The sequence below is a fragment of the Trichechus manatus genome, unplaced genomic scaffold (assembly GCF_000243295.1).
Source record: "Trichechus manatus latirostris isolate Lorelei unplaced genomic scaffold, TriManLat1.0 scaffold00030, whole genome shotgun sequence".
NCBI lineage: Eukaryota > Metazoa > Chordata > Mammalia > Sirenia > Trichechidae > Trichechus > Trichechus manatus.
Genome location: NW_004443966.1, coordinates 7,805,241 through 7,823,422, shown reverse-complemented (window position 1 = coordinate 7,823,422; position 18,182 = coordinate 7,805,241). Strand labels below are relative to the sequence as shown.

The 18,182-nt window shown below is 36.5% G+C and overlaps 1 protein-coding gene across 2 annotated transcripts in view; it reads left to right on the top strand.

The window, feature by feature from the left end:
• Positions 1-18,182, top strand: part of VPS13C (vacuolar protein sorting 13 homolog C) — a 175,087-nt gene that overhangs the window by 40,980 nt on the left and 115,925 nt on the right. For both annotated transcript variants that reach the window (XM_004374623.3, XM_004374625.2), the window contains exons 8-16: positions 558-617; positions 1,425-1,505; positions 2,442-2,499; positions 4,281-4,408; positions 5,504-5,610; positions 6,175-6,346; positions 7,702-7,764; positions 15,877-16,006; positions 16,820-16,914. In XM_004374623.3, the coding sequence (XP_004374680.1) occupies positions 558-617; positions 1,425-1,505; positions 2,442-2,499; positions 4,281-4,408; positions 5,504-5,610; positions 6,175-6,346; positions 7,702-7,764; positions 15,877-16,006; positions 16,820-16,914 (894 nt within the window). The remainder of the gene's footprint in view (positions 1-557; positions 618-1,424; positions 1,506-2,441; positions 2,500-4,280; positions 4,409-5,503; positions 5,611-6,174; positions 6,347-7,701; positions 7,765-15,876; positions 16,007-16,819; positions 16,915-18,182) is intronic.

Here is an 18,182-nt window from a genome sequence, read left to right as displayed (position 1 = left end):
GAGTGACTTCATTACTGAGCTAAAAGGGTGTCCGGGGGCCATACTCTCAAGGTTTCTCCAGTCTCTTTCAGGCCAGTAAGTCTGGTCTTTTTTTGTGAGTTAGGATCTTGTTCTACATTTTTTTCCAGCTCTGTCTGGATCCTCTGTTGTGATCCCTGTTCAGAGCAGTCAGTGGTGGTAGCTGGGCACCATCTAGTTGTACTGGACTCAGTCTGGTGGCGGCATGGTGGTTGTGGTCCATTAGTCCTTTGGACTAATCATTTCCTTGTATCTTGTTGCTTCATTCTCCCTTGCTCCCGAAGGGGTGAGACCAGTGGAGTATCTTAGATGGCTGCTCACAGGCTTTTAAGACCTAGATGCTACTCACCAAGGTAGAATGAAGAACAATGTTCTTTTGATTTTGTCATATTAATATGTAAAGAAACAGCTAACACTAGCCACCGTTAGCTAGATGTCTCTTCTTTCTGAGTTTTCTTACTGCAGTTTACAAATACTGGAGCACCACTGTGTGACATTTAGACCACATTTCTGCGGTTATTCTCTTTGTTTTCTTTTAGACTGCAAATGAGCACTGGACTCCATGCATATTAAATGAAGCAGAAAAAATCATATTCAAGGTATTATATTCTGGTAGAATAAAATTTATTACTTTCCTAGATACAAGCATTTCTGCATTTCAACTAACCTTTTAGGAGCAGAACGTGTCATTGCCGTGTGACTTAAGAGTCTGGGGTCTAGTTCCGGCTCAGCTACTTTACCTGTGTGACTTACTGTAATCACTTACCCTCTCAGAGCTTTAAGTTTTTCACCTATCAGATGAGGAAACTAGATAAAGTAAATTCCCAAATGGTGTTTTATGGAGCATTAGGTAATTGAGATATTATTAGATGGCATAGAAAAAATAGTCTCTGATCTAGTAAGGTTACTGGCTAATGTAGTAAGCTGTACATAGTCTAACAGATATGTTTCATTTTATTTCAAACTACAGGACTTTAAATACACTAATAAATATTTTGAATCTCCAGGAGGGATATATAATGGAGTTTATAGTTTTCCCCACCTTGTCGATTACAGAACACTCCTCTTCCCTTGCCTGGAACAATCCGTGATATTTGCTGGAGGGATCATGTCTATCTCATTCAGCAGAACATTCACAGGACCTGCTAAATAGTGAATTAGCAATAATTATTTGATAACTAAATGGAGATAGTGTTCCTGGAAGCACAATTTAGCAAATACCAGACTTAATAAATTATATGAACAATATGACTTTTCCCTCATTTTTGCATTTCTTTTTTTTTCCTTTCAAAGTTCTGAATGGCATTTGGTTACTTTTAGGGTAGTGAACATTAAAATAATTTTTTAACATTGATTTATAATTTCAGTGTGTTAGTTGCTTGACTTGTTTCATTTTTCTTTTATAGCTTATACGACTCGATAGTCTTAGTGCCTACTGGAATGTACACTGCGGAATTTCTTACCAGGGATCAAGGGAACAGATCTTGGTAATTTCAGATTATACATAGAAGAGCCAACTGTACACTCTCTAAATGTTTAACATAAAAGATCCTTAATGAAGACAGGATATCAGTCATTTATTTAACTTTTGTATAACTAAATCAGAAGTGTGAAACACATGTCTTGGAATCTCTTTATGTGTTTTGGAAAAAGTACTTTTGTTTTTGAAGATCTTCGTGAAATCACTGACTAGATGGTGAGATGAGAATACTGTTATAATACTATACTATTAAATTAAAACCGTATTTATGGTTTTTTACACTCATTTTGGCGGCCTTCTTGTTATATTGTTTCATCTGACAATGATTACTTTATTGTGAAGAGAGATGATGCCTTTCAGATCTAAAGAATATATCCTTGACAAATGCTTTAAGCATTTGTGACGATGATTTCCTGAATAGAGAAGGATTAATTCAAAACTTTAATGTGGTTAGCCAGTCTTAGCCAGGTTTTTTTACTTAGAGGAGAAAGGAAGAACAGTTGAATTTTCTAGACTGGGTTAATTCCAAGGTTCTATCTCTTATCTCTCAAAAAGATACTATAACAAATAGTTCGTAATTGACTATACAGTGTTTGAGATACCAGTTCATATACGTTTATGTATGTATATTTTTTTTCCCCAAAGGCAGAGGGGGACACAGTGTTATAATGTTGTTTCTAGATATGTAGAATTTAAAAAAATTACTTTCATATCTTCACTCTAAAGAAATATACCCTGTCCTGTTAGGGTTGCTATGAGTCGGAATCGACCCGACGGCAACGGGTTATACCTCAGTGTGTTTTTCTTATTGGACTGCTAGTTACAAAGAGAGGAATAAGGATATTGATTTAAGCACTAAGGTTTTTTTTCTTCTTCTTTTTTTTGTGGTTGAGTATGTGTGCATTTCCTTTTTCATTCTCATATAATTAAATTTTTTGCTTAGGCTCAGCTAAAAAGTGAAATTATTACAAGTAGCAATAGAAGCCCACATCATCAATACAGTAAGTAATGATAAAAGTTAATTTCATGTTATAGGAAGTGTGGAATTAAATACCTTACTGTAATACACTGTTTTTGATAATGTTACTTGGAATGATAAAGTTACTTTGACAAAGAGAAAGTATTGATTTTATACCTTAGTTTTATGATAACAGCATATTTGGATAATAAGTAACTATTGGGGATCGTATTGTAACGGGCACTGCTGGAGCGAGAGAGAGAGAGAGAGAGAGAGAGAGAGAGAGAGAGAGGGAGAGAGAGGGAGAGGGAGAGAGAGAGAGAGAGAGAGGGAGAGAGAAGGGCAGTGTGGCTGCGGCCCACTCCCCACAGCCAACCCCCCCTTGACCTCCATGTTTTCTTCTTACCTTGGTATTGTGTAAATTGTCTTGGGATTTAGATTTTTTTTTTTTTTAAATAACTGAATTTCTGAGCTCTTGATATTTGGTCACCTTTAGCATGTCACTATTGCAATGTAAGACAAACTAACCACTCTAGAGATTTCTTAAGTGAGCTTTTCTACTTGGCAGCCTCACCTTTATTTTTAAAATAGATGGCTAACAAAGCTGCCTGCTTTTTTTTAATCCCATCTGTTTTCTCCATTCTGAAGAAGCTATTGGTTTGTTTTGTTTAATATACCCTTCCCCTCTATGATCATTCTCAGCTTTCATGCCCACATTCTTCCATATTCCATGTTACTCTGGTTCACTGTGGTTTTCTTGGTATTTTCTTACAGTTAATTGCCATTAGATGATGGTTGGCACTTTCTCTTATGTTCATAAAAAAACCCAAACCAAACCATTTGCCTTTGAGTTGGTTCCGACTCGTGGCAACCCCATGTGTGTCAGAGCAGAGCTGTGCTTCATAGGGTTTTCAATGGTTATGACTTTTCAGAAGTAGATCACCAGGCCTTTCTTCTGAGGTGCCTCTGGGTGGGTGGTCAAGTGCTTAACCATTTGCTTCACCCACGGACTGCATAGACCCTTGTGTTTAATGATGACAAAGATTTCTAATGAGGCTGGTTTATGAAAGCATTTAATTTCATTGTTTCAAAGAACTAGTTCAGAAAGATCAACAATTTCATTCTGAGGCATACGTGTAAGTCACTTAGAGTTTTTGTACAATCTTATGTAGAGTGTAAATTCCATAAGGAATCACAGTTTATTTAATTTTAATACTATTCACAGTTAAAATTATCACCTTTACTTTGCCCTGCCTATCATCTTTCATAATACACTTTTTCATACTACTTTTTCAAGAATATTTTCTTTAGTTGATTCTAAGATTATATATTTAGTAAATCATTTTGAAAATCACAAAATGATATGTAGTTTTTTTTCCAGGTGATTGAATTTTGTTCATGAATATGTTCCTAAATTGTGCCAGTGATTAAATAAGACAGAAATTAATGAAATTCAGCTGCCTTCCTCTTACTAGTATTTTTAATGAATAATAAAATCATTAAATGACTTATAGCAAGGAATAGAAGCCTGATTTTATAAAGACTCTGAATAGCCAAAAATAGATTGTATGTGTTTTCTACATTTCTCGTACAGAAACATAGGGCGCCAGCATCCTCCCCAGAAACTTTCACTTTAACCCTTGAGCTTGACTTTGGTATTATGTAGATAAGTAGATGCTTAAATGGTTTTTAATAGCAGATTTGTTACATGTATTTTTGATCATTTTTCTCTACTTCCAGAGTAACAGTGTTCTCGTAGTTATTTACAAGAGATCATATATAAGGGCACATAAACATATCTTATGTCTTCCCATGTGATTTAAGTTTTCCAGCCAATATCAGCCTCTGCAAAACTCTATATGAATCCTTACGCAGAAACAGAGCTCAAAACACCCAAACTGGATTGGAACATAGAAGTACAAAATATCGCCATTGAACTGACCAGGCCTCAGGTGAGACGTAGCTGGACATCTCTCGCTTTGATCAGCCCTGAATCTTGGCTGCTGTTGTCCTTTGTGCTTATTTCTTCTCCTTTGGTGCTTTGGGTGGTTCTATTTGATTGTTATGTATAGATTTGAGTTAAAAAATTTTTTTAAAAGAAAATAAACGTCAGATTTAAGAAATAACTTCTTTATTTTATCTAATCTTTTTCTAAATGGTAGAGGATCTTATCAGACTGGTGAATAACTTTATTTCCACTTTGATGGGAGATTTTCGTGTGTTTTTCCTTCCTCGGTTTTTAATAGCAGATTCTCTTACATTAAATATGATTTCTTTAATCGTTAGAGCAGCTGTGTTGATAGCTTTTTCCCATCATTTGCTTCCCAAGCTTGACTATATGCCCAGGGAATTTGAGTCATGGGCCTGAGAATAGCAAGTGAAAGGAGGGCAGGACATTTGGCCAGTTGAACTTCTACAATTGAACTTCTAGCCCAGTGGTGTCCAGTAAAGAATAAAATGAGAGCCATATATGTAATTTTAAGTTTTTCTAGTAGCTACATTAGAATAGTTTGGAGAAAAAGTGAAATTAATTTTAATAACATTTAATTTAACCTAACATATCCAAAATATTATTATTTCAACATGTAATCAGTATGAAAAATTGTTAATGAGGTATTTTACGTCCTTTTTTTTTTTTTAAACTTAAGTGTTTAATATCTGGGGTTTATTTTACACTTATATTACATTTAAGTTCAGACTAGCTACATTTTAAGTACTTAATAGCCAGATGAAGTGCTGGTGGCGTAGTGGTTAAGAGCTCGACTGCTAACCAAAAGGTCGGGAGTTCAAATCCACCAGCTGCTCCTTGGAAACCCTATGGGGCAGTTCTGCTCTATCCTGTGGGATTGTTAGAGTCGGAATCAACAGCAGTGAGTTTGGGTTAACGGTTTTAAATTTGATGAAGTACAGTAAATCATTGTATTACCAGGCAACAGTGATATTTATTGTTAAGGGAATCTGGAGTCTCTCTAGGTTGAAAATCAATAATATTTGGTGTTTATCATGTGTGCAATGTAATAAACTTTTTTTTTTTTTTATTTTGATAGTACCTAAGTATGATTGACCTTTTGGAGTCAGTGGATTATATGGTTAGAAATACCCCTTACAGGAAATATAAGCCTTATTTACCACTTCATACCAATGGTCGACAATGGTAAGTTAGAATTTGTTTTTTTGTTTTATGAGAAACATACATTCTTCCAGCTGGGAACTCTTCAAAGTTAAGAGACCTTTAGAATTATCTAATCCAGCCACTCTTTTTTTTTAAACAGAGAAGATAGGGCTATCTATTCTATGCTTATGTCACTTTTTTTTTTTTTTATGAACACTACCTCTTGTACTCCTGTCCTAGTTTCAGATTCTTAGCTTAGCATTCAAGATTTTCAAACATTTTGTAAAAAGTCTTATTACCCATCAGTCACCCCATGGAATCAATGTTATAACTATCCTGGAATGCTATTAATTTCCTGCAACGTGCTAATTTGTGTCTTTATGGTTTTGCTCTTGGCATACTCTCTTTCTGGAATAGTTTACTCCTATTTCAGTCTGCTTGAGTCAGAGAGTTGTTCTGGGGGAATTGAAGTGCTGTTATGGAACTCTTACAGGAAGACAGTGAGAACAAAAAATTTGATGGTGTAGATCTAAAAAGTCAAAGCTATTTTCCTGCTTTTTCTTAGACTTTATATTCAAATGTTCTTTAACAAAATGTAATTTGCAGGTGGAAATATGCAATTGATTCTGTCCTTGAAGTCCATGTAAGAAGGTATACCCAGATGTGGTCATGGAGTAACATTAAGAAGCACAGACAGTTGCTCAGGAGTTATAGAAGTGCCTACAGAAACAAGCTGACTCAGACAAAAGTCTCAGAAGAGATACAGAAACAGATTCAGGTAGATCTTGGAAAGTGTTATTTGTCTAATCATTCTTTAATATTAATTCTAATGAAATATGTCTAGTGATAGATGTTTCCCTGCATTTAATTTGAATCAAAATATAATTTTAGAAAAAACAGAACTGATCTCTTTTGAAAAGAAGATTTTATGAGAAAATGTAGAGTATTCTTTCCTAGTTTTCTCCTGCTTTAAAAAAGCCTTTTTCCCCCACCTTAGTAAATAAAATGAGGTTATCATAAACCATTTGGGGGAAAGTGTTTGGTTTTCATAATATTGTTTATAAAATCACTATCAGAAGTTTTCAAATGTGTGTTTATTATTAGCTAGATATGTCTGATTTGTTTTGTTAGTAAAAGCCCCATATTTATATATGGTAGTGGCTTTTTAAAAACATTCAAAGTATTTTTTATAAAAAATGGTTTTATTCCTTTATCAAATAAGGAGTGTTAGTTACCCCCTTTTAAAAGAAAAATGCACATTGAATACATTATTTGCTTAATATCACTTGATCTTGGCTGTAGAACTATTTCTGTACCTGATTCATAATGTGAAGAATGAATTGAATTTCTGTTATTCTGAAATAAATGGGGACCACCAGTATGGTATATTAGAAAAATGATCGGTATTGGAGTTACTAGGTGGATTTGCGTTGAGGTGCTGAGGTGGCTGCTTACCAGACGTTCTGATAATGGACACAGATTTCTTAACCTCTCGTGTCTGGTGTTCTCATTTATAAAATGGAGATAATATCTGTCTCACAGCGTGGGGAGAATGAACATGAGATAACACAGGAAGCACCTGGCACACAGTTCACCCCATGAATGTTAAATTCCCCTGTGAGTCAGAATCTACTCCATGGCAACCAATACCACCACCCACGTTTATGTAAATTCCCCAGATCAGTTTCTTGTTTAGTCTACTTGTTGATTTGCAGAATTTTATATTCTTAAATTCTGTGTTCTTTATAATGGTGCCTTTAGTACAATGGTTATGAAATAATTTAGGGAGAGTCAGAGTAGTAGCTATAAGGATAGTACCTAAAACAAGTCTCCTTTGCAAATATTCTTGTTTCCATGTACGTATATTACCTGTGAATGATAATGGTCTTATGGAAAAATTGTTACTTTCATTTACTGTACTTAATGAGGGTTTACTTCTTTGACAACTTACTTTCCCTTATTGTAAAAACTAAAAAATTTCGGAGCCAAGTGCACGTCACATTTATACTTAATGCTTTCATTAGATCTCAAATACTGTCAATGGTCTAGATAAACATAAAAATCATAGAAGTAAATTTTTTTTCATCTGATGGTCATTTTGCTTATTTACAGGTGTCTCTTTGTTTTTTATAGGACTTGGAGAAGACCCTTGATGTTTTTAACATAATTTTAGCAAGGCAGCAAGCACAGGTTGAGGTAATATTTTTAGCAGCTGATTTTGTGTTTTAAATGCTAATACCACTGCTTTAAACCACAGATGAAGAATCCAGGTTTCATAGCTTGGGGAGCTGCTAAGATATACCAAGTGAGAATAGAGGTTGAGTTTTTATCACTTAATTCAGTCTCCGGAGAAAACAAACTGGAGTACCGGCAGAAGGCCACTAATGCGAGGGGAATAAAAACAATTGGTAACAAAAAAATTTGAAAAACCCCCAAAAGAAAGTAAATGAAAGTCATTTGTAATCTTTGCAACTTAGACTGCAACTGTTAAGATTTTAGGATATAGGCTTCTAGGTTTTTTTCCCCACGCATGTATACCTGCTTATTTGTGTTTTTTATCCTCCTCTTCTGTTACTTTCTCTTCTTCTGTTTCCTCCCTCTCCCCCCCCTTATTCCCTCTATTCCTTCCTCTATTTTTTTCAAAATTGGAATTAATCTGTTTATTGATACTTCATAACTGCTTATTTATCTCACTGTTACCTTGTGCATTTTGTTCCATGTCATTCCTGTTATTCTGTAATATGATATTTTGGGTAGTTGAAAAAATAAATTATAAAGGTAATACATCTTATTATAGAAAAATTGAAAATATAGATCAGCAAAAGAAGAAAATAGAAATACTCCTTATCGCACATGAAAAACCAAAATTAAACCCGTTGCCATCAAGTCAGTTCCAACTCATAGTGACCCTATAGGACAGAGTAGAACTTCCCCATAGAGTTCCCAAGCAGTGGCTGGTGGATTTGAACTTCTGACCTTTTGTTTAGCAGCCAGGCTCTTAACCACTGTGCCACCAGGGCTCCCTTATCTCATATACTAAAGGTAATTACTGTTACTACTTTGCCTGTATACCCTTTTAGTCCTTGATCTGGTCATAGATTTCCATACACATACTCGTATTTTAAAATGGGATTAAAACTTGTGCACTTATTCATTTAATTTATTTAGCAGATACTCATTGATGCCTGTTTTGCTAGCATTATGATTCAATGTGTGAATGCAAGAGTCAGATGGTCTGGATTCAAATCCCAGCTTTGCCTCTTACTGATTGTGTAGTCTTGGGCTTGTTTTTTAACTTCTCTGTCCCTCAGTTTCCCCATTTGTAAAACGAGATTAATTAATAATATCTACATCATAGGGTTGTTGTGAGGAGCAAATGATAATCCATGTGAAACACTTAGGCTATTATGTGCCTGACACAGTAAAAAAAATTACTACATAATTTCTTCTTCTCTCCTTTCTCATCCTCCTCTTCCGGTTTCTCCTCCTCTTCCTCCTTCCTTTTATTCCTGGTCTTCTTCCTCCTCTTTTCCTCCTCATCACCATTATTTGCCCTGCGGACATGGGAGTGAGCACACAAAAATCCCTTATTTGCATTCTAGTAGGAGAGAAGGATGATAAACAAATACATAAAATAAAGTAGGAAGGAGTATGGAGAGTATCAGGGCTAGTCAGTGATGATAATGGGGGTTATAATTTCAAATAGAATGGTGGTCAGGAATGCTTTACTAAGGAGGTAATGTTTGAGTGAAGACCTGAAGGAGGTGAGAGAGTTAGCCAGGAAGACACCTGAGAGAAGAAAGTAGTAGGAAGAAGGAATGGTAAGCTTGAAGGTTTTGGGGTGGGAGCGTTTCTGGCTCTTTTAGGGAATAACTGGAGTGGTGAGAGAAAGGGGACGGTGGTGGTTAATGAAGCAAGGTAGAGGAGGACTGGGAGGGGAGACGATGAAACTGGGGAGGATGCCACATTGTGTTGGGTCTTGATAAGCCATTGTGTGGACTTTGGCTTTTACTCTGAATATGGAAGCCATTGATAAATTTTGAGTACAGGATGGTATGATTGACGTAAGTTTTAGAACTCAGTGTGGCTCCTATTTTGAAAACAGATTGTAGGACGAAGGGCAAGGGTGAAAACAGGCCAGTTAGGATGCTGTTGCAATAATTGAGGTGAGAGATGGTAGCTTGACTGAAGTTGATTGCAATGGGTGTGATTAGAAAGTGTCAGATTTTGGATATATTGGAAGGTAGAGTCAGTATTTTCTGATGCTTAGATGTGGGTTATAAGACAAGTCAGAGAAGACTTTAAGGATTTTGACCTGAGCAGTTGGAATGATGGAGTTGTCACCACATGAGATGGTGAAGACTGTGAATGGAACAAGCTTGGGTGGGGTGGGAGATGATGAGGAGTTTAGTCTGGGGCGCATTAAGTTTTTGCTATTTTTTAGATACCCAAGTGGAGATGTGGAGTAGGCAATTGGGTTATCTGAATGTGGAGTTCAGAAAAGAAGTCTGGGCTGGATATATTGATTTGGGAGGTGTCAGTATATAGATGGCTTTTAAAGCCTTGAGATCGGATGAGATTACCTAAGGAGTATGAATAGCTAGAGAAGAGCAGGAGTACAAAGCCCTGAAGCATTCCGTGGTTTATAGGTGAGAGAGATGATGAGGAACCAGCAGAGGTGACCAAGAAGGGGTTGTCAGAGATGTAGGAGGGAAGCAATATGAGTGCAGCGCTTTCAAAGCCAAGTGAAGAAAGAATTTCAAGAAAAAGGGGGTGATCAGCTGTGAGAAGTGCACCTGATTGGTCAACTGAGCTGAAAACCAACCGAGAATTGACCATTAGATTTACCAAATTTGGGACATTTTCAGTCTTGTCTTCAAATGTTTTTTTGGCCCCAATCTCTTTCTTCTTCCCTTCTTGGACTCCATTGTATATCTCTATCTCTATCTATACCTGTATTTTATATATGCACATGCATATCATATACATAATTATATATGATACATATATAAACCTTTTCATATTATATCACAGGTCCCTGAGACTATTGATTTTTTTCCCCCAGTCTTTTTTCTTTCTTTTCTTCAGATGGATAATTTTTTGATCTAGCTTCAAGTTTACTCTTTCCTCTATCGTATACATTTTGCTGTAGATCCCATTCAGTGAGTTTTTTATTTCAGATATTTTTCAGATCTAAAATTCCTGTTTAGTCCTTTTTTATAGTTTCCATTTGCTGTGCTGAAAATTCAAATCCTTCTTGCATTTCAGATGTATTTCCCTTTCCCTGATGTAACATAACTGTCTGATAGTTCCAACGTGTGGGTTATTTTGCAGTTGGCATCTGTTGATTGTCTTTTCCCTTGAGAATTGGTCACGTTTTTTCTATTTTTTTTTTTAACATGTCGATTAATTTTGGATTGTATCCTGGACATTGTGAATATTATATTATCTTTGAGTGCTTTTATAATCCTCTGGAAAATGTCAATATTTTGTTTTAGCACACAACGTGGTTAGGTTCTGAGTGTAAATTTCATTTTGCCTTTTGTGAACAGCGATTTACATCTCAGTTCAGTTTCCTAAACCTTTGGTGTGCTGGTCTGAGTCTGTTTGGCACATGATTAGTTCAGGAGTTAGTTTGGGACTTGTGCAGATGGTCATATCTCAGTTCAGGTCTCGAAACCTTTGCCACTTTGGTTTGAATCTGTTTTATACATGTGAAGCCTGGGTTAGGCTGAGATTGTGTCATTTTGTACACAGAATTAGGGATCCCCTTCTGGCTGTCTCCCGCCTGGGGTTTCTCCCTCTATGCTCTGGCCTTCATGGACTCCGTTTTCTGTTTCCTTGGACAGAAATACGGAGTCTCTCGGGGTGTTAGCCATCTTCACCACTGTGCTGCCTGTGTCTCTGTGCTGCTCCATGATGGAGTTCCTCCCAGAGGCAACGCCACTGTATGAGTTTTCTATTGCTGCACGACAAATTACCACAACCTTAGGGGCTTTAAACAAAACACACATTTATTGTCTCAGAATTTCCGTGGGTTGGGAGTCCAGGCATGGCTGAGCTGAGCCCTCTGCTCAAGATCTCATAATACTGCAGTCAAGATGTTGGCTGGGACTGTGGTCTTATCTGAGGCATGACTGAGGAAGGATCTACTATTGTTGGCAGAATTTAACTCCTTTTGGCTGTGAGAGGGAGGGTTTTATTTTCCTGCCGAATTTCAGCCAGAGGCGACTCACAGCCCATAAATATCAACCCCAGTTCCTCGCCAAATGGGTTTCCCAATGTAAATTTTCTACAACATGGAAGCTTATTTCTTCAAGGCCAACAAGGGAGGGAGAGACTCTAGCAAGGTGGGTCCTACAGTCTTATACACATAATCATAATCATGTGCATCCTGTTACCTTGGCCATATTCTGTTGGTTAGAAGTGAGTCACAGTTTACGCCCACACTCAGAGGCAGGGGACTGCTCAAAGCCAAGAACATCAGGAGTCAGAGATCACGGTGGGGGACACCCTACAATCTCTCTGCCACTGCATGTGAGAAAAATAAAAACCAGAAAACCTGGGAAACTCTTGTGCAGGTTGTTTTTCCAAGTTTTGACCCCACAAGCTGCCTGTTTTTGTTTACTTTCCAGAGTCTCAGGTAGATGTTTTCTGTACTTTGACCAGAATTTTAACTTGTAATCAGCAGGAAGGATGGGCTGTGGTGGGCTTATGCCACCATGTTGGAACTGAAGCTTCATCGTTGGATATAGCAATAAAGAGGTCATTTCAAGAGCAATTTATGTAGAATAGTGTGGACATAAGCCTGATTGGAATGAGAGAGGGTAGGAGACTGGAAGTTGGAGACAGTGAGTGTAGATAGTATGCTGCTTTGCTGGAAGGGGAACAGATAAGCAGAGTAGTAACTGGTGAGACTGTGGAGTCACGAGAAGATTTTGTAACTTGATGTTCTTTGTTTCTCTCTCCCTCCCTCCCTCCCTTCCTTCCTTTTTAATTTGATATAGTTTTCCCATTTTCCATGCCAATGGGATCATTTACCCAACATCATTTTAAATAGCTGAATAGTGTTCCACTCTGTGCATATACCAGAATTTGCTTCACTATTTCCCACTGGTTGTATTTAATTATAAGTAACACTAACATGAACAGCCTTGTCTATAAATTTTCTGAAAAATATTTTTTTTTCTTAAGGACAGATTCCCCAAGGTGCAGTTCTTGAGTCAGTGTGAATGTTTTAAAAGGCAATTGCTGCTGCTAAGGATTGTTCCTGTGAATTAGAAGAACGAAGGGCTGGAGGAAACAGATTATTTCATTCCTTCCTAACTTAAGTAGCTTCAGTTTAATTGGGTGTTCTTAATACTAGTTGTTTAAAAACTGAAGAAAGAGGATTAATTATTGAATGCAGTGGACACAAAAGGATGGATGTAGGTAAAGAGAAGGCAATTAGATTCATCCAAGATTGGTGTTTTTTCATTGTAATGGAAAACCCCACAGGGTCATAGATTTTAAAATAGAGGTATAGGATTGGTTGAAGTTATTTACTGTGGCGTCTTAGCTCGGCAGGGAAGGAAGTGAAGGCAACAGAGGGGGTATTAGGGAAAAATGAAAAGGTCCTGCATTCCTTTTCATATTATGTTAAGTCTTGTATTTATATTGTTTATTGTGTGTGTATATGTATTAAAAAAAGATTCACAGAAAGTTGCAGATAGTTCACGGAGGTCCTGTGTGTCCTCCACCCAGTTTCCCCCGATGGTTACGTCTTACATAATTATGCGGTGAAACTGTGACAGCCGGAACTTGACGGGACTGCCTTTGTTTTCCTGCTCTTACAAGTTTTCTGCCTTTGACAGCGTGCAGTCTTATCTTGAGTTTTCCTTCTCTGACAGGTTTCCACCTTACATGGGTTCTGGCCTTCACAGGTTTTACTGTAGGATACTATCAAAACCAGGAACAGGGTGTGTGTGTATAGTTGTGTCAGCTCTCTTATTTTTTAAATAGTATTTCTTGTAATTTTTTAAAATGGGATTTGTCGACATATAGGAAAGTCTCTGTTTGCATTTTCCCTAAAAGAATTCGTAGTAGATGCTTTAAAAACTCAGATAATATACATTTAATTGGGTATCTTTTCCAGAATAGCCCGGTTTCATCTGCATTGTGGAACTGTTGAGGCAGGTAAACTCCCTGCTTGCTGACCTTTGCTGTTGTTGAAGGAAACTCTGGTCATCTCAGTCTTTTAGAACCCTGGCTGCACATCAGAATCACCTGGATAATTTACAAAAACGGTGATGCCTGGAACACACTCCTTTAAGATTTGATGTAATTGGTCTGTGGAGGGGCTTGGGCATTGGTGTGTGTGCGTGTGTATATCTTAGGCTTCTAGGAAAATTTGGAGGGTTTCCATATATTCCCTGTGCCTCTGCACACTGTTGTATCAGTGTTTTTAAGAAGCTTCCTGATGATGCTCATGCCCAACCGGAATCGAAGACCACTGAGCTGTGGTGTCCATTCGCTCTCAGTTTGTCCCTCACTTTCAACGTGCAAATTCAGACAGGCCTTGAATGTGTGACTGAGCCGTGGCTCGCGGCAGAAGTTTAGCATTTACCCCTGGCCCTGTGTTCATCCACACCGCCCTCGTCTCCTGAAACACCGCCGGTAAACAGGCTCATGTGTCACTACTTTTTGAACGGCTGAGCCCTTCCTGTAGATTGCACGGTTTCTTTGTCCTAAAGATTCACACCTTCTGTTGAAAATCTGTAGCTTGTATCCAAATACTAGATTTGACATTTTTGAAGCCACTTTCAAATTTTATTATTTCTTGTTTTGTTTCTTAGATCGTTTGCCTCTTCTCATTAACATTGCAGCGTTTATGGCTTTTGTCATGATAGGACATGATGCGATTAGTTTCTTTAAAAAAAAATCCCAAAGCTAAAGACAAACACAGCAGGCACTTGGATTAGCAATCCTATGCTTAAGTGTGCAGTGAACTCAAAATACTGGGGACTGAGAGTTGATTTGCTGAAGCTTTGTATTGTTGAACATTTCACAGTGGAAAGTTTATTGATAAGAATATAGTTGTAACTAGCATTTTCTTTATATAATTTGTTGGGAACTGTTAATTCTGAGGAAGGTACTATTATTTTCATTTTATATTAGGAAATTGAGGCACAGAAAGATTAAATAAGTTTTGTAAATTTTGCTTATTATGAAAGATAAAAAAGCACACTAGTGTTCTAATGCCAATGAAACAAAGAAGTTAAGTATGTTATTTCATATAGAGTAAAAACTAAACGGATGTCATGTATTTTTTATCCAGTACATTTCTGACTGCTGAAAATGGATTGTTAAGCTTGAAAAAAGATGGTTACATCTGGGACCTTTGACAGCTTTCTTGTGCAGATGTATACCTGTTCCCTTACTATTTACTTGATGTCTGGTCATTAAAGAGGGCTTATTTAACTTAGCTCAAACTATTACTATTTTATTAATCCAACCTTTTGCTCTACTATAGAATTAAACTTCTTTAACTTCTCTTTTGGATTATTTTATTTTTTCATTACACGCAGAGGTTTGCAGTATGTTACCAGTTTACTATCAATTTAAAGTATTCTAAATTTTAGGTAGGAAAATTACTAAAATGTACTTATTCAGAGAATGAGAACTAGAATGTAAATTACTTACCCACTTTTTTCTCTTTATCCCTCTTCTGTTTTTATATCCATTTTTCATCTAAATTTTACTGAAAAGTGGGCAAAGAGAAGGGGCAGTGGAAAATCAAGTCAGGTTCGTTGAGAAAAGAGAAAGAAGTAAGAATCAAGGACTATCTGTTTTTATTCATGTGTTCTCCCCCGCCCCCCACCCATGCCCGTAGTTAGCAAACCAGTAATGTATATCAGTTCTCAGATAGGATTGTTTTAAACTAATGCTTTTTGGGTGTGGAGCATCCTCCTTTCAGGGAGTTACCATTTTATAAACGTGCAGTCCTGGTGTCCTCTTAACTTAAAAATTTGGAAGACACATTGCTTAGAAAAATTTCACTTGAAACCTCAAGTGTATTGCTGCTAAAAATGAAATCTCATCAAAATGCTGTCCAGTAGGGTTCAAGCTGTGGGAAGTCAGTTAACAGTGGGACTATATTAACCAAAACATGTTGCCCATTATCTTAGAAGGAATTGACTTCTCTTGACTGTTTTTAATCTGATGTTATAGTGATAAAAAATTAACCATTTCTCTTACCTGATTACACCTAAAAATGAAGAAGAAGCCATTTATTGTTTAACAGAATTTTTAAAAAATTTTATTTTTTAGGTGATTCGGTCTGGGCAAAAATTAAGGAAAAAATCTGCTGACCCAGGCGAGAAACGTGGAGGCTGGTTTAGTGGGTTTTGGGGTAAGAAGGAAGCTAAGAAAAAAGACGAAGAATCTTTGATTCCTGAAGGTAAGTTCCATGTCAGAAATTTATCATACACCGATAAGAAAAAACTATATAAATTATATCTTGGTCAGTTACTTGGATTTTATTTTAAAATACTTTTGAAACAGAAGTTATATATATTACATAGCTCAGTGTGGTACCTAAATGAAATATAAAGCCCTGTAATTTTATGTAACTATTTCTTCAGCAAACACATTAGACCGAAATATTTGTTTATCTAACTAAAATAAAACTTTAATTTTTTTGAGAATAATTATTTGTGTCTCAGCATTTAGCATTCCTGATTGCTAACTGTTACATAGATGTTTAATTACAGATTGTACTTAAATTTTTTAAATGCTTACTAAAAAACCCGTTGCCATTGAGTTGATTTGATTCTGACTCATGGTGACCCTATAGGACAGAATACAACTGCCCCCATAAGGTTTCCAAGGAGTGGCTGGTGGATTTGAATTGCTGACCTTTTGGTTAGCAGCCAATCTCTTAACCACTGTGCCACCAAAAAAAAAAAAAAACAAACCCATTGCCGTTGAGTCGATTCCGTCTTGTAGTCACCAGGGCTCCTTTAAATGCTTAGGAATTCTAAAATCCTTGTATGATACTCAATCTTCTTAATGGTGTCTCTTCACCTTTTCTTGACCTAAGCAAGCAAATATAGTATGTTTATTTTAACTAGTCAAAGTAATATATAACTACCTTTGTTTTAGCATTTATACCTGTTAATTTTAGGACACTTGTTAATTGGTTTGACTTTTAGATTGCATCTGTAAAACTGAAGCAATTGATTTCTTAAAATATTTAGTCTTTTCTTCATAGCTATTGATGACCTTATGACTCCAGAGGAAAAAGCCAAGCTCTTCACTGCGATTGGTTACAGTGAGAGCACCCGTGACCTCACCTTACCCAAGCAGGTAATTACTTAGATGATCTAAGAGGTGTTGTGTGTCATTTTACTGTATTAGCTTGAACTGGTTTAAACACGTTAGTGGATTTTAAGTAATTAAAAGTAGTTATCATTTGTTTCTGTTTCACTTAATATTCTGTTTAGTTGTTAAATGCTTTTTGTTACATCTTACCAATTAAAATTTTTATTTTTAATGTTGTTTATTGATCTCTTCCTTTTTGACTTGTGCTTTTTTGTGTCTTATTTAAAAAAATCTTTCCTCACCATGAGGTCAAGAAAATACTCTTCTTTCCAGAGGCTTCATATGATTTTACTTTTCACACTTAGATCTACAGTTCTTCTGGAATTAATATGTTTGTTACATGTGGTGTGAGGTCAGGTTTTAGGTTAGTTTTTCCATGCTTGTCTTCTTGCCCTAGCTTGAATTGCTGAAAAGCCCATCCTTTCCCTGTTGCTCTCCAGTTACCCCTTTGTCATCAGCCAGGTGTCCATGTGCTTCTCTGTTCTCTGACATTGGCTATTTGTCTGTCCCTGTAGAACACTGTCGTAGTTGATGTGACTTTGTAAGCTGTCCTGGTATCTAGCTGTGTAAGTCTTTCAACTCTGTTCTTTTAAGATTGTCTTACCTATTCTTGGCCCTTCGCATTTCCATTTAAATTTTAGAATCAGTTTGTGTGATTTTGATTGGGACTTACTTTATTGAATCTTTAAATCAATTTGAAGAGAATTGACATCTTTATAATACTGAATCTTCTAATCAATAAATATAGCATATACCTCCATTTATTTATCTTTTCTTTAATTCCTTGCAAGAATGTTTTGTATTTTTCTGGGTAGAAGTTGAACATCTTTTGCTGGATTTGTTATAAATGGCATCTTCAAAAATTTTTTGAGGTATAATTGACCTACAGTAAAATGTACAGATCTTAAGGTTCATTTTGACAAATATGGACAGTTAAATACTCCTGTGTAATGAGCACCCAAAACAAGATAGAGAACGTTTCCATCGCCTAGAAAGTTCTCGTGACCTTTTCTGGTTGTTTTTCTTTTCTTGCCTTCCAAAAGCAACCACTTTATGACTTACGTCACCACAGATTACTTTTTCCTGTTCATGCATTTTTGGTTTTAGCTTCTTTTACTCTACATGATGCTTTTGATATTCATCCATGTTATTGTTGTATCAATAGTTTGTTCTTTTTTATTGAAGAATAGTATTCCAGAGCCAGAATGCCCCTGAGAAGCAAGGATGGTGAGACTTCATGTCACATACTTTGG